Below are 13178 nucleotides of genomic sequence, written 5' to 3' on the forward strand. Positions count from 1 at the left end.
CGTGGCCTCACTTTTAGCCCAGTTTGAGTCTCCACCACCTTTCGTTAAAACAACAATGGAAGAGCAGCGAGTGGGAATCAAAACAGTAAAGATCAGGGCAGGAAAAAACATCTGAAATAATGATTCATTATTTGGTATGGTATTCAGATTTTTCTTTTCTGACATTCAATAAAGTAATTCACAGAATAAGCAAAAGCAAAGTGAGAAGCGGCACCGACTAACGCCACACTGCACGGCTCTCAATCTCGCCGCCTCCAGCCAACAGAAAGCCCAAAACCAGCAGCACGTCAGGATGACCATCTACCCATCGAAGTTTCCTAAACATTCGTACACATCAGCATCCATCTCATTCAATGCCATGCCGTTTTAATTTGTGAAAACCAAATACATTTGATACATTTCAATGCAATTTTGCATCCATCAATGTTTTGTTTAGTGACTCTGAGTCCAGTGGTGTGGACGACAGATGGGCCACAGAGGACGATGTCAGTCGTCATGTTAAATATGTCCAAGTTGTAACAGACCCACAGCTGGGGACTGGTTACCAAACTAAATTCTGTCCTTGGTATTTTTTAAATAAAATGCAGAATCCATCTTTCAAAGTAGTGGCAGAGTTGTGACATGTGACAAAGAACTAAGTTAGTAATTTAATCAATTTAACCTCTAACTCAATTGAAATGTATCAAATGTAATTAAGAGATTTTTGAAATGGTTAATTAGCACCTAATATCTGCACGTAGAAAGTAGTATAAATATAACTATATAAATAGGAATATAGATCATAAATTAAACCAACAGAGATTTGGAGGATTTTTAAAAGGGAAAGTGTGAACCCAGTAACTGTGCTCATGTCTGAGAAGGAATACCTGATACAGATCACCTGAATCATCTTACGTGACAGGTGAAAATGTGGCTGTGGTTGGACTGAGCCACGTTCAGGTTCAAAATCCTACATTTTAATGCTACACAAATGAAACCATACCAATGAGCCACAGTGAAATCCCTCTTCAGGCTCAGATAATAAATCAGTCACATGTTCCCATGCCGGGCTAGGAGTCCTGGCATGGAGCTCTGGGCCAGTAAGAAGAAGCCTTTGACACAAATAAAGTGCAGGAATGTTGCCGTGTGACAAACGATCGGGAGTTTCAAATAACAAAAGCTTGATTTGACGAGCGAGCGTCAATGAACAAATATGCAGCAAACTAAAGCCTGTGGGACATACAGAATGTTTTAACAGGCTTTGGCTTTGTGAATTGTGTCCATATAAATAAATAATAATAAAAAAAATATATATATATATATATAAATCACAGGCCGCAGTGTGACCGCACACTATTTTAATTACCTGTGTTTCTGGGTTGGGATTACCAGAGAGAAGCCTTGATATTGAGCTAAAATCCTGACCTGGCACCTATAACCTCACCCTGTGGTGTGCTGCCTTCACTAAACACTTCAAACCACAGAGGCGACGCTGCATAAAAAACAGATTTTACAGGAGAGGTGCTTTTGCTGATGGTTGGCTGCCCTCCGGTGGCAGGTTTCTGAGATGAAACTAAAAACATGCCAACAGCCCGGTTTCAGTTTTAAACTAGCAATTAAGCATGGTTCTGACAAGCTAACCACGCCATAGGAACTAAGAGATGTTTTCTTTGTAAAGCGTTTCACAGTTTCACCTGAAAAAGCGCCAGAGAAATATATTTGAGGAGTTAAGTCCAAAGAGCGTTTATGTGCTGACAAATTCTACTAGATCAAACTTTGAATATGTGAATTTAAGTGCACATCTTTCCTTTCATGAATCCATCCCCACTAATGCAAGACAGAGATGCCCAGAGTCACCGTATGGAAACAACGGTGACTATAAAATAAAGAGATTACACACAAGTTAAAACAGGCCACACCTTTCCACTTAATAAGGATTCAATGACTTGTTATTATTCTATATAAAAGACTATAACAGACAAAGATATTGTCCTTGCAAAACTTAATGGTCAGTTTTGTCACGGGTTGTAAATGAAGAAGGAATCTGAATGAATCAAATGAATCTCATATTGAAGTCACCAGGCTGCTAATACATTCCTTATCCCCAAAACCTGTCAACAGCACGTGAAACTAAACATAATAATACCACATCTACACTCACCGGCCACTTTATTAGGTACACCTGTCCAACTGCTCGTTAACACTTAATTTCTAAGCAGCCAATCACATGGCGGCAACTCAGTGCATTTAGGCATGTAGACATTGTCAAGACAATCTCCTGCAGTTCAAACCGAGCATCAGTATGGGGAAGAAAGGTGATTTGAGTGACTTTGAACGTGGCATGATTGTTGGGGCCAGAAGGGCTGGTCTGAGTATTTCAGAAACTGCTAATCTACTGGGATTTTCACGCACAACCATCTCTAGGGTTTACAGAGAATGGTCCGAAAAAGAAAAAACATCCAGTGAGCGGCAGTTCTGTGGGCGGAAATGCCTTGTTGATGCCAGAGGTCAGAGGAGAATGGCCAGACTGGTTCGAGCTGATAGAAGGGCAACAGTGACTCAAATAACCACCCGTTACAACCAAGGTGGGCATAAGAGCATCTCTGAACGCACAGTACGTTGAACTTTGAGGCAGATGGGCTACAGCAGCAGAAGACCACACCGGGTGCCACTCCTTTCAGCTAAGAACAGGAAACTGAGGCTACAATTTGCACAAGCTCATTGAAATTGGACAATAGAAGATTGGAAAAACGTTGCCTGGTCTGATGAGTCTCGATTTCTGCTGCGACATTCGGATGGTAGGGTCAGAATTTGGCGTCTACAACATGAAAGCATGGATCCATCCTGCCTTGTATCAACGGTTCAGGCTGGTGGTGGTGGTGTCATGGTGTGGGGAATATTTTCTTGGCACTCTTTGGGCCCCTTGGTACCAATTGAGCATCGTTGCAACGCCACAGCCTACCTGAGTATTGTTGCTGACCATGTCCATCCCTTTATGACCACAATGTACCCAACTTCTGATGGCTACTTTCAGCAGGATAATGCGCCATGTCATAAAGCTGGAATCATCTCAGACTGGTTTCTTGAACATGACAATGAGTTCGCTGTACTCAAATGGCCTCCACAATCACCAGATCTCAATCCAATAGAGCATCTTTGGGATGTGGTGGAACGGGAGATTCGCATCATGGATGTGCAGCCGACAAATCTGCGGCAACTATGTGATGCCATCATGTCAATATGGACCAAACTCCCTGAGGAATGCTTCCAGCACCTTGTTGAATCTATGCCACGAAGAATTGAGGCAGTTCTGAAGGCAAAAGGGGGTCCAACCCGTTACTAGCATGGGGTACCTAATAAAGTGGCCGGTGAGTGTACGGTGGTCAATAACGTTTTGACGTCATGATTAAACACATCCTCATGAACCAAAGGCACTTCCCCACAGCATCATAAAGCATGCGGTAATGTACCATTCCCATATGATATGAACATGTGGCCTCATACTATGATGCATGTTTACTACACATCAGAATTATGAATGAAATAAAGTGCAGAAGGGTTTTGGTGAAATCCGAAATAGGTTGAAGATCTGTTTACTGGAGCTCATTAGAGAATGAATCCTTTATAGTTGCTTACATGTCATCTATTCATGGTGTGCTCACTGCTGCAGAGCGTATGCATGCCTGCATGTTAGTATGCATGCCTGCATGATAGTGTGCATGCCTGCATGATAGTTGAATTATTGTGTCATGCTTACGAGGGCTTGCAGGGCTTGCAAGGCATGATAAATTCATCAAAGCAAGAGACAAAAACTCAGTTGTTTTCCTGGGGGAATTATTTGGAACTTGAATCGAATAAAACTTCCAAATATGCACTGTGAGAGTCAAGATATTAATATTTATTAGTTCTGAACTCAGCTTCCAGTTAATGTGGACTGCAATAAATCCTCATTTTCAAGATGGCACTCATTTAATAATGAATCATTATAATTTCATTTAAGTTATTATCGTTATTTGAGTTTTATACTTTGAGCTAATTCAAAGATTTACATTTGTTTAACCTCATGTATATGCAGTAAATTGGGAGGGCACAATGTTTGAAAAACGTGTCAATATGATGTGATACGGCAGTCCAAATACTACAAGTTTTATCAACCTTTTTATTAAAATTACCATTAGTACCTTCATAGGAGTATGATGTGTTGCAGTAATGGTGTTGATTAGCCTTTTAAGCTGGTTTTAGCTAATAAACGGTCACGTGGCTTTGTACCGAACCGTCTCGTGAATCGCAGCGTAACGTTTACCGACTCAGGAGAAGGCTGGAACAAGGACCGTTATTGTCAGCTAGCTGTGCTCGGACCAACGGCTAACGGCCCGGCTCGTCTGACTTCAACCGGGGGGGGGGGGGGGGCGAACGTGAACGTTAAGACACCGAGCGGAACACATGCTAAAGCTAGCTTACTTTTTAAAGTCGGCGCTGAAGAGTCCGAAGGCTGCTCCGGTGCTGCCGGAGGAGGTCGGGGTGCTCTCCAGCCCCGCTTCCACGGCAGCCTCCGCTCCTCCTTGGTCACTGTACAAGGCGGTCGTCGACATGCTGTGGCGTTTAAACGAAACAAAAAGTGACCCAGGTGTGTTACGTTATCTTCGGCTTTTAGAACTGCGCAATGGGCGTAAATGGGTTCCGAGTGTGGCGCATCAAATTCCTGCAAACCCCAAAACTTCTCCGAGATTTCAACCAACTTTTCTTTTTTTTCTGACACACACACACACACAGTACCGGAAGTGTGAGCTGGACAAGTTGGTGTCACATGATAGGACGGGACATAGATCTAACATGGCTAGAACCAAACTGCTTAGTTAATCCACGCAGCGCCTGTAACGGGCGTCTAGAATGCATAGGTCTATACTGAGTCTTTGTGTTGCCAGGGCAACAACGGTTTATATGACAGAAGATACAGGGGGAATTTACGTACACGTCTTACGTTTTCTACGTAAAACAACCAAAAAACAAATGTTCTTGCCGGTTCGTACGAAATTAAAAGTAAAAGTTGGTCTTAAAGAATATATACCAAAAATGACTCATGACAATTGCAGCTTAATGTATTATATTTACATATTGTTTTTTAGCGTTTTATCTACAATTAAACATCATAAATCATCTAAATAAATAGGTAAAAAAACAATAAAAATGCAATAAAATTACACGGAAAGTAGTATTTCTTGTACCGTTGGTGTATTTACGTCTGGACCATAAAAATGAATATAAGAAATAGTAAAAAAAAAAAAAAAAAAAGCAGGTCACGTATCTGTACTTCCGCCTAGCATTCGGTTCACACCACACGTGATCTGCCACTGGCGACCAATCCCAATCCCGATCGCCTGTCTGGTCCCCGACAGCGTTTGACTTCACCTCCGACCGGTTGTGTTCGTGTGTGTCATCTCTCTCGCGTCGACCCTCTCACGGCGAGTCGGGCTGTGTCTCTTTAGACGGAGACGGAGGAGGAGGAGGGGTGGCAGAAGTCTCTAGCTCGAACTTTGTCTGTAAAATTTTTTGTTGTTGTCTTGGGAACGTCCGCCCTTAGGTGTTGGAGAGAATGTCAGACTTCGACAGCAATCCGTTCGCGGACCCGGAGATCGACCATCCGTTCCAGGTAACGTCAGCTAGCCGCGGTAGCCGCGCTAGCGTAAGCTTCATCGTTATTTCACCTTAACAACATCGCTCCTCCGCCAGGCAGCTCGGACGCTGCGATAGAAGCTAAACGCCACTCGGCTTCAACAATAGTGACCGAGGGCAACCGGGAAAAGCCCCGTTCGTTGACTTGTCAGGAGGCTTTGGGTGCCGTCTGTCAGTCGGTATCGGCTCGCGCTGGTGTGACGTAACACGGACAGGTACCTGGAGAGTTGTGTTAGCTTAGCTTGTGCTAGCCGTCCTCGTGAGACAGCAGGGTGTCTGGTGCTTTATTGATACACCTGTCGGGAAACCCTGTAATGCTACTTGGACCTTTTACGTTTCAACGTTACGCCTGACGTCACACCCTTCCCTTTATAGCCACTAAATGTTTTTAGATACACTAAACTGCTGTTGAAATGTTCCTGTACTCTTTATTTGATTTGGACATTACATAGATTTGATCAGGTTTCCATTGTGGACATACGTATACGGGATGAATCCTGCATGGATAAGATAATGTGCTTATGGTGTCCTGTCATGGCAAAGGAAAGGGGAAGCGTGATTATGGATCATGTGCTCAGAGCACCATGCATCCTGTCTCCCTGTGATGGGGCTTCCCTCCCTGTGTCCTCATCATGTTAATGCTCTTCAATCATATCCTTACAGAACAGATTTATAAAGACTAGAATATTTCTTATATATGTAACATAAAAAAGCAAACCAGTGACACATCTGGCATTCTTAACATAAAAATAAATAGCAGCGTGTTCCAACCAATTCATTTTCTTTTGATTGAGTTAGTGTAAATACCTTCCTGTGTACGAGTGCATGGCCGTAATAACTCATCTCTCCCCTTTCAGAGGCTTCAATGTTTCACAGGAACTTAAAAAGTGTCCACCGTCTTGCTTGCTGCGAGTGTGACGTGGAAGACGCCGACGGCACCGTTTGACCGTCCAGACGCGGCGGGCAAAGTGAATTATTCACGGTGGCTCATTAACATACTGACGTGACCCGTGACCCGTTGCTGCTCTGCCATCTTTCTGTCATTTATTGGCTCGCGCTTCTTTTGGTCGCCCCGAGGAGAAACGAAGCTTTGCTCCCTTCTCTTCAATACTTCATGAAGTCATATGGTGCCGTCATGGCGACATGTGGCGTTAGGACCGCCTCTGGCGTCTTAGCTGCCACGTTTCATCACTCGCAGTCATGCATCACTGTAATGAGATGGTAATCGCGGCCTGGAGATCATGTATTCAGTCGCGTGTGCACGTGTGCACGTGTGTCTGTCCGCGGCTCATCTCGCACACTGCCGGACGCATCGGCCTCCTAATGTTGCTCGGCTCTTTTTAATGAGTGCTTTAAACTTTGGGGGAAAGCGGTCCGCATGTAGCTGCAGGTCAGAACTCGGTCTGCCTCGGCGTGCTGGTGCGATAAAATCCGATGATAAACATGAACAATAACATAAACAGAGGTGATTGATGGCTCCACACAGGGGCGGGTTCACCTCCTGCTGCCCCAGCGCGCCGTCCGACACGGTGCAGGACGCAAAGCGGCGGACCAGCGGGCCTTATGACGTGACACGAGACAGACCTACAACATGAGGATCCTATTTCAAACGGGGGGAGGGGGCTTAACCGCAGATTTCAAGATGAAAACTTGGTGAATGCGCTTGTTTGGCTGTGCAATAGGGTGACATTAAACATTAAGATACCCTGAAATATTCATTACCCTGGTCTGGTGACAAGTTGCAGCGTGTGTGTGTGTGTGTGTGTGTGTGTGTGTGGAGCAGAAGAAGCGATGCTCTCAGAAACCCAAGAGTCAGAGACACAGCACGGAGCAGGATAAGGTTTGCACTGCAGATTGGATGCAACTCTTGAGCGGCGTTTTGAATGAAACTTGCCCGTGACTGACAGCCGCTGATGGTAAGCTTTGAAAACCAACGTGTCGTGATGTTGCTCATCGGATGCCTGCAGGAGCTTTAGTTTGAATGCGGAGCTATGTGCTGTTAAAGAGGAGAACACCCCGTGAGTAAACATCGGAGCGCCGTGAGTCACCGCCAGAGAGCCTGAACAATGCAGGTGTTTTTCTGGATGTCTTAGCGACAACCTTTATTCCACTGTGTGTGTGTGTGTGTGTGTGTTTAACCATTGTTTAACCGTCCCTTTGTGATCAAGGTTTGCTCGTCCGAAATCGAGAATCTGAGAGTGATTTTGCCGCCTTTGTGCCGTGCGAGCTAAAAAAAAACCAAAGTCTCTCTTTTATATTTCGTTGCCCCCGCCACCCCCCCCCCCCTTCTCCTTAAACTCACTCACTCGGTTATTTATAGACGTCTTCCCGTGAAAATTATTGGAATCATCCCGTCTTTGCCAGGATGGAATTACAGGCCTGCTGCGTTTTGAATAAAGACGGTTGTTGGCCTTCTTCTGACACAGTAATGGAGGCTTCTCACAGGAGACGTTTCCACTGGTAACAAAACATCCGAGGAGCGATTGTCATCACCAAAAGTCCCCGTGACGTCGGAGCAATCGACTCTTTTGTCCTTCGGTATTTTGAAGGTGTTGTTCTTGTTTTTTTCTCAGGATCCGTCGGTGACACAAGTCCGACAGGCGGCTCCTCGGGGCTTGGAGGAGTACAATCCCTTCACGGACGCCAAATCGGTGAGTCCCCCGACGCTCGCTGCTCCGCCGGCTTGTACGTCACACAGGTTCCATCAACGTCGACCCCATCCAGGTCTGTTTGAATTTGTAACCCCCCTCGAACATCCGAATACAGGAGGGATCCCACACAAATCTTTTTTGTTTTGCACACACAGATTTTTTTAAAATTTCAGTATATAAGCCTCCCCAAAAACCAGGAATTCGTGGTTCTTGGTTCCATCCCCAGTAACTAAAGTTTCGTAAATACAGAAACTTGGTGTAAGTGTTGCCAGTTACAGCTCTCAGTTTCCCAATTAGCAATGTTTCTGCTTTAAACCCCCCCCCCCCCCCCCTTTATTGTGTCACTCAGCACAGTAACCGCAGCGTGTCCGTTTCCTCCGTAGCCCCCGGGGATGGCGCCCAAGGCCGCGGCGCCCTCCGTCAGCACGCAACCCGCCATCATGAAGCCCACAGAGGAGCCGCCGGCCTACACGCAGTCTCGCACGCAGGTATGACTGACGCCCCTCCCCCCTTCTGCCCCCCCCCCCGTGGAGATCTGCATTCATGGAATTATAAATGAGTTCTATAATAGTCAAGCAGAGCACGGTATGTTTGGGGCGGGGCTACACGCTGACTGACGGATGGTTTCAAAAACCAAGATGGCGACGGCCCGAAGGCCCAACTCGAGGCTTCAAAACCGCAGTCCCCAAAGCAAAGTGTGGCCTACCACCCCCCCCCTTGTAGCGGACCTTTCTTCGTAGCTGCACATAGACGCGTGTGTTTGTGTGCAGGAGCAGTCGGGGGCCGCCGCTGAGCTGCTGAGGAGACAGGAGGAGCTGGAGAGGAAAGCTGCCGAGCTGGACCGCCGGGAGAGGGAAATGCAGTCGCTGAGCGCCTCAGGAGGTCAGACGTCCTTCAAGCTAGTCACAGCGCGACTGATGCTAAATGATGGAGACGAGGAGGTCTGGAGAATTATAAGCGATTCCCTGGTGAAGCGATTCTGTGACACCAGAGTCGATCATCTAGCTGTTGGGAAGAAAGCAGAACGTCCTTCTGTGTAAAGCCAGTCGTCTTCTGGGCAGTTTGAAGACTTTCTTTCTGTGACTGTAAACATCTCTCTTCATGTCAACTTTTATCTTTTGGGTTTCAGGCAGGAACAACAACTGGCCCCCCCTCCCTGAGAAGTTCCCCGTGGGCCCCTGTTTCTATCACGACATCGCGGTGGACATCCCTGTGGAGTTCCAGAAGACGGTGAAGATCATGTACTACCTGTGGATGTGTGAGTGTCTCCAGCTCCTTATCTCCGTGTAGGATCGACTACACTATAAACTATAAATAACCGTCTTATTAATCAATTCATACGTACTTTATCCACCAAAAGGCCCATATAACGCATAGAGGAAGTTACCGATGAAAACATGGTCTTTAATGCAATAAATATTGACACTAGTTATTACTATTATTAGTCTTATCTCTATATTTTTTATGTATCTAATCCCAGCTGGTGGATTTCTTCATCGAGGGGATAGAATGAGTTTTACCACTGAACCCTCGACGCTCGTCCTCCCCCAACAGAGAGCTAACGAGGGAGCGAGTGTCCTCCCCAGGCGCACGGCGGTCACATGACGGGGGCGTGCTGCACTTGTGTGTGTGGGGGTCAGATGATTGCTTAAAGGTTGCTTTAGATGCAGCATTAGAGCAGAACACACACACTCTTCTATAAAAGCAAAGCCCCTCCCCCCCCCCTCTGGAATGTGAACGGGCTGGTGTCATATTCCACACACAGATGTAAAATCCCGCTGGGCTTTACACAGTCTGTTGCAATGCCTTTGACCACAAATACGCCCCCCCCCCCCCCCCGACCCCTCTCGAACCCTCTTTGGGGGGGGGGGCATCGCTACGTCGTCTCACGTATTTAGTTTTGAGAGCTTTTATTTTTTTTGTAAATGTGCGGTTTAAGACGTGATGTCACTGCAGACAATCCCGCTGATTCTAAGTCACTTCCTGTGTGTCCCGCGTCAGTCCACACGGGGACGCTGCTGGCCAACATGTTCGGCTGCCTGGCCTGGTTCTGCGTGGACGCGTCTCGCGGCGTGGACTTCGGCCTGTCCATCCTGTGGTTCATGCTCTTCACGCCCTGCGCCTTCGTCTGCTGGTACAGGCCGCTCTACGGCGCCTTCAGGTAAAACGCCGCGTCCGCACCCTCGGGACGACAAGTGAAAGACCTGCCCGTGTGTTGATTGTGTGAGTGTGTGTGTGTGTGTGTGTGTGTGTGTGTGTGTGTGTTTCTTTTCTCCTGCAGGAGCGACAGCTCATTCAGGTTCTTCGCTTTCTTCTTCGTGTACATCTGTCAGGTCGGCGTCTACGTGATGCAGTGCATCGGCATCTCCAGTTGGGGCGCCAGGTGACAAGACGGGGCAAATTCTGGTCTTAGCTTTATTTTTACTGTGTATTTGTTGGGGACCATTTTATAGCGGGATGAAGTCACATGTTAAGCCCCTCCCCCTCCACTTATTGTCCTTCTAATGACTTCCTGGTCTGCAGCGGGTGGATCTCGGCTCTGACTTGCCTGAATCGCAGCATCCCGGTGGGAATCATAATGATCCTCATCGCCGCGCTCTTCACGTCGGAGGCCGTCATGTCGCTCATCATGTTCAAAAAGGTAGACGCACAACAGAGTGTTGATGACGACACACATTTGTATAGCGGCTTTTTACAAACAATAGAAGAAATTACAGTGTAAACATCAGTCAGGTACGGCGCTCTCTGGTTGGCTGGGACCGTAACGCGGCTCCTCCTCCTCCTCAGGTCCACGCGATGTACCGCACCACCGGCGCCAGCTTTGTGAAGGCCCAGCAGGAGTTCGCCACGGGCGTCATGACCAACAAGACGGTCCAGACGGCCGCCGCAACCGCCGCCTCCAGGGCCGCGCAGGGAGGCTTCAAGGAGCAGATCTGATTGGCTCTCATCTCCTCCTCCTCACTCACTGGAGCCAACTGTCCTGTTTGAACACACGGAGTGCCCCCCCCCCCCCCCCCCCCCCTTCAGACAACAGATTCAATCATGACGGCGGCCCCCATCAGCCTCGCTGTGTGTGTGTGTGTGTGTGTGTATTCCATCGGCCCCATTAAGAATCCCCCCCCCCCCCCCCCTCGCAGTCGTCATCAGCCCGATAACCACGTCCTGTTTTTAGGTTCCGGTTGCCCTGTTACATGCGAGATGTTTCTGCTCATGTGTTCGTGATCCCCAGAGGATGAATCCCTGTCCGAGGAGCAGGAGGCGAGGTCCTTGGCGGGGGACTTGGGGGATTTTCTGGTTGAAGTATCGCTTTAAAGTTTGCGTTGGAGTATTTTTTTTTTTGTGTTGTGGAGTTTTGCCAAGTTGCACTTTAACTCTTTGTCTACATATGGAAGTATATTTATAGCAAGTCGCAGGTCGTCGCCGTCCTTTTCTTCGTGTTGTGAAGGACTGAGATGTTTGTACAGCTTTTATTCTGAAGGGGAAAATGTCACTCGTCTCCAGCTTTTCTCCGTTTTTCTCAGGATGTGCTCTTCGCGTGCATGACCAGGTTAAGATGATATGCGATTGTATAGAACCCCCCCCCCCCCCCCCTGTTTTTAAATACATGTGCTGTAAATCAATCTATAAATGGGTGGCTAATGTCGACGTGGTGCTCTGATGACTCTGATGTTTATTCATCATTCACTGAACTCCAGCAATCAAAAGCATCAAATCTGAAGGTGATTCTTTCTTTTTTTGGGGGTCTAGTTCATTTCCACTATGTGCTCATTAAAGAAAGCAACATGTCGACTGCATTTCCTCCTGCCGAGATGTCTCTGAATGTGTCCCGTCTGAAGCCAGTGGAGCCGGGGCAGCTTTCGGGAGGAGTGTCAATGGAGCCAATTTGGGGCCTTTAAGTCGTAATCAGAGTTTTTTTTTTGAACGAAATATCCAATGTGTGACATGTGGTGAGGACTTCGGGTTGCTATGGGAACTGTGATGGGCTGTGCTTCATGACCATTGATTCGATGGCATCTCCAACTATGACACTAAAAAAACTGAATATTTGTACTGACTCTTTTCTCTTAAATCAGCGGGTTTCGAAAGATGAACCGTGGCCCGACCTTCAGTCGCATGTTGTAGTTTTGTATATTTATTGTATTAACACTGAATAAAAGGCTCCTTCTGTACGTAGTTAAACGCGTTGTGCATGTCAAAGTGCGCTTTCGGGGGCTGCACCAGCTGACGAAGGCCAGGGGGGGTCAGCGGCCCTCAAAGGAGGTGAGATGAAGATCACAGCTGCTCAAAGGATACGAAGCAAAGGTCACTTCTCCTCTTTAGTTGCTGTTTCTGGAGAACGTCACGAAGCCAAAAGGAGGCAAATAATGTTATTTATTTAAATCAAGATAATAATTAAGCCAGGAAATGATGGTGTGAGAAAAGATGAGCACACTAGTAGCGCTCAGTGCTGATGATGAATACTGACCGTGAGTGTAACTAGTGACAGTAGAACATGTCACATACGTCAATGAATGTGTTCATGTGCAGAAAGGGAGGAGCTGCTTGGGCCATTTGATTGGCGCTTGCAGATCTGGAAGTGATCAGAGCTCTGTTTGGGCCGCATGGAGGGAGGAGGCCTTTCTCCCGTCTGCCGCACGTTTCCACATCTGGAGAGCGTTATGATCAATGTGTCCGTCATAATGGTCCGATGCCACAACGAGAACCGGGTCGGCTCCACGGAGCTGCAGCGCCCTCCGAGGTTTGTGGGCTGCAGTTGGTGAGGCCTCCAGTTTGGCGTTTTGGCCGTCGCCATCTTGTTTCCATTAGGAACCTAGGTGATACGAGGGGGCGGAGCTATGCTGACGGAGACTAAAAGCAAAAATATTCTTCACAACT

General features: G+C 47.1%; 1 protein-coding gene across 3 annotated transcripts; it reads left to right on the top strand.

Annotated features, from left to right (window-relative positions):
• The first annotated feature begins 5327 nt into the window (after positions 1-5327).
• LOC119226904 (secretory carrier-associated membrane protein 1-like) lies at positions 5328-12476 on the top strand. Of its 3 annotated transcripts, none has more exons than XM_037485278.2 (9): positions 5328-5629; positions 8226-8303; positions 8687-8791; positions 9074-9185; positions 9433-9561; positions 10305-10464; positions 10585-10686; positions 10827-10944; positions 11091-12476. In XM_037485278.2, the coding sequence occupies exons 1-9, from the start codon at positions 5573-5575 to the stop codon at positions 11238-11240; spliced, it is 1011 nt and encodes a 336-aa protein (XP_037341175.2). In that variant the 5' UTR covers positions 5328-5572; the 3' UTR covers positions 11241-12476. The 3 variants fall into 3 exon arrangements, with proteins under 3 accessions (XP_037341175.2, XP_037341177.2, XP_037341176.2); XM_037485280.2 differs by lacking the exon at positions 5328-5629 and adding an exon at positions 7019-7568; XM_037485279.2 differs by lacking the exon at positions 5328-5629 and adding an exon at positions 7582-7724.
• The last annotated feature ends 702 nt before the right edge of the window (positions 12477-13178 follow it).

Source organism: Pungitius pungitius, chromosome 18, assembly GCF_949316345.1.
Source record: "Pungitius pungitius chromosome 18, fPunPun2.1, whole genome shotgun sequence".
NCBI lineage: Eukaryota > Metazoa > Chordata > Actinopteri > Perciformes > Gasterosteidae > Pungitius > Pungitius pungitius.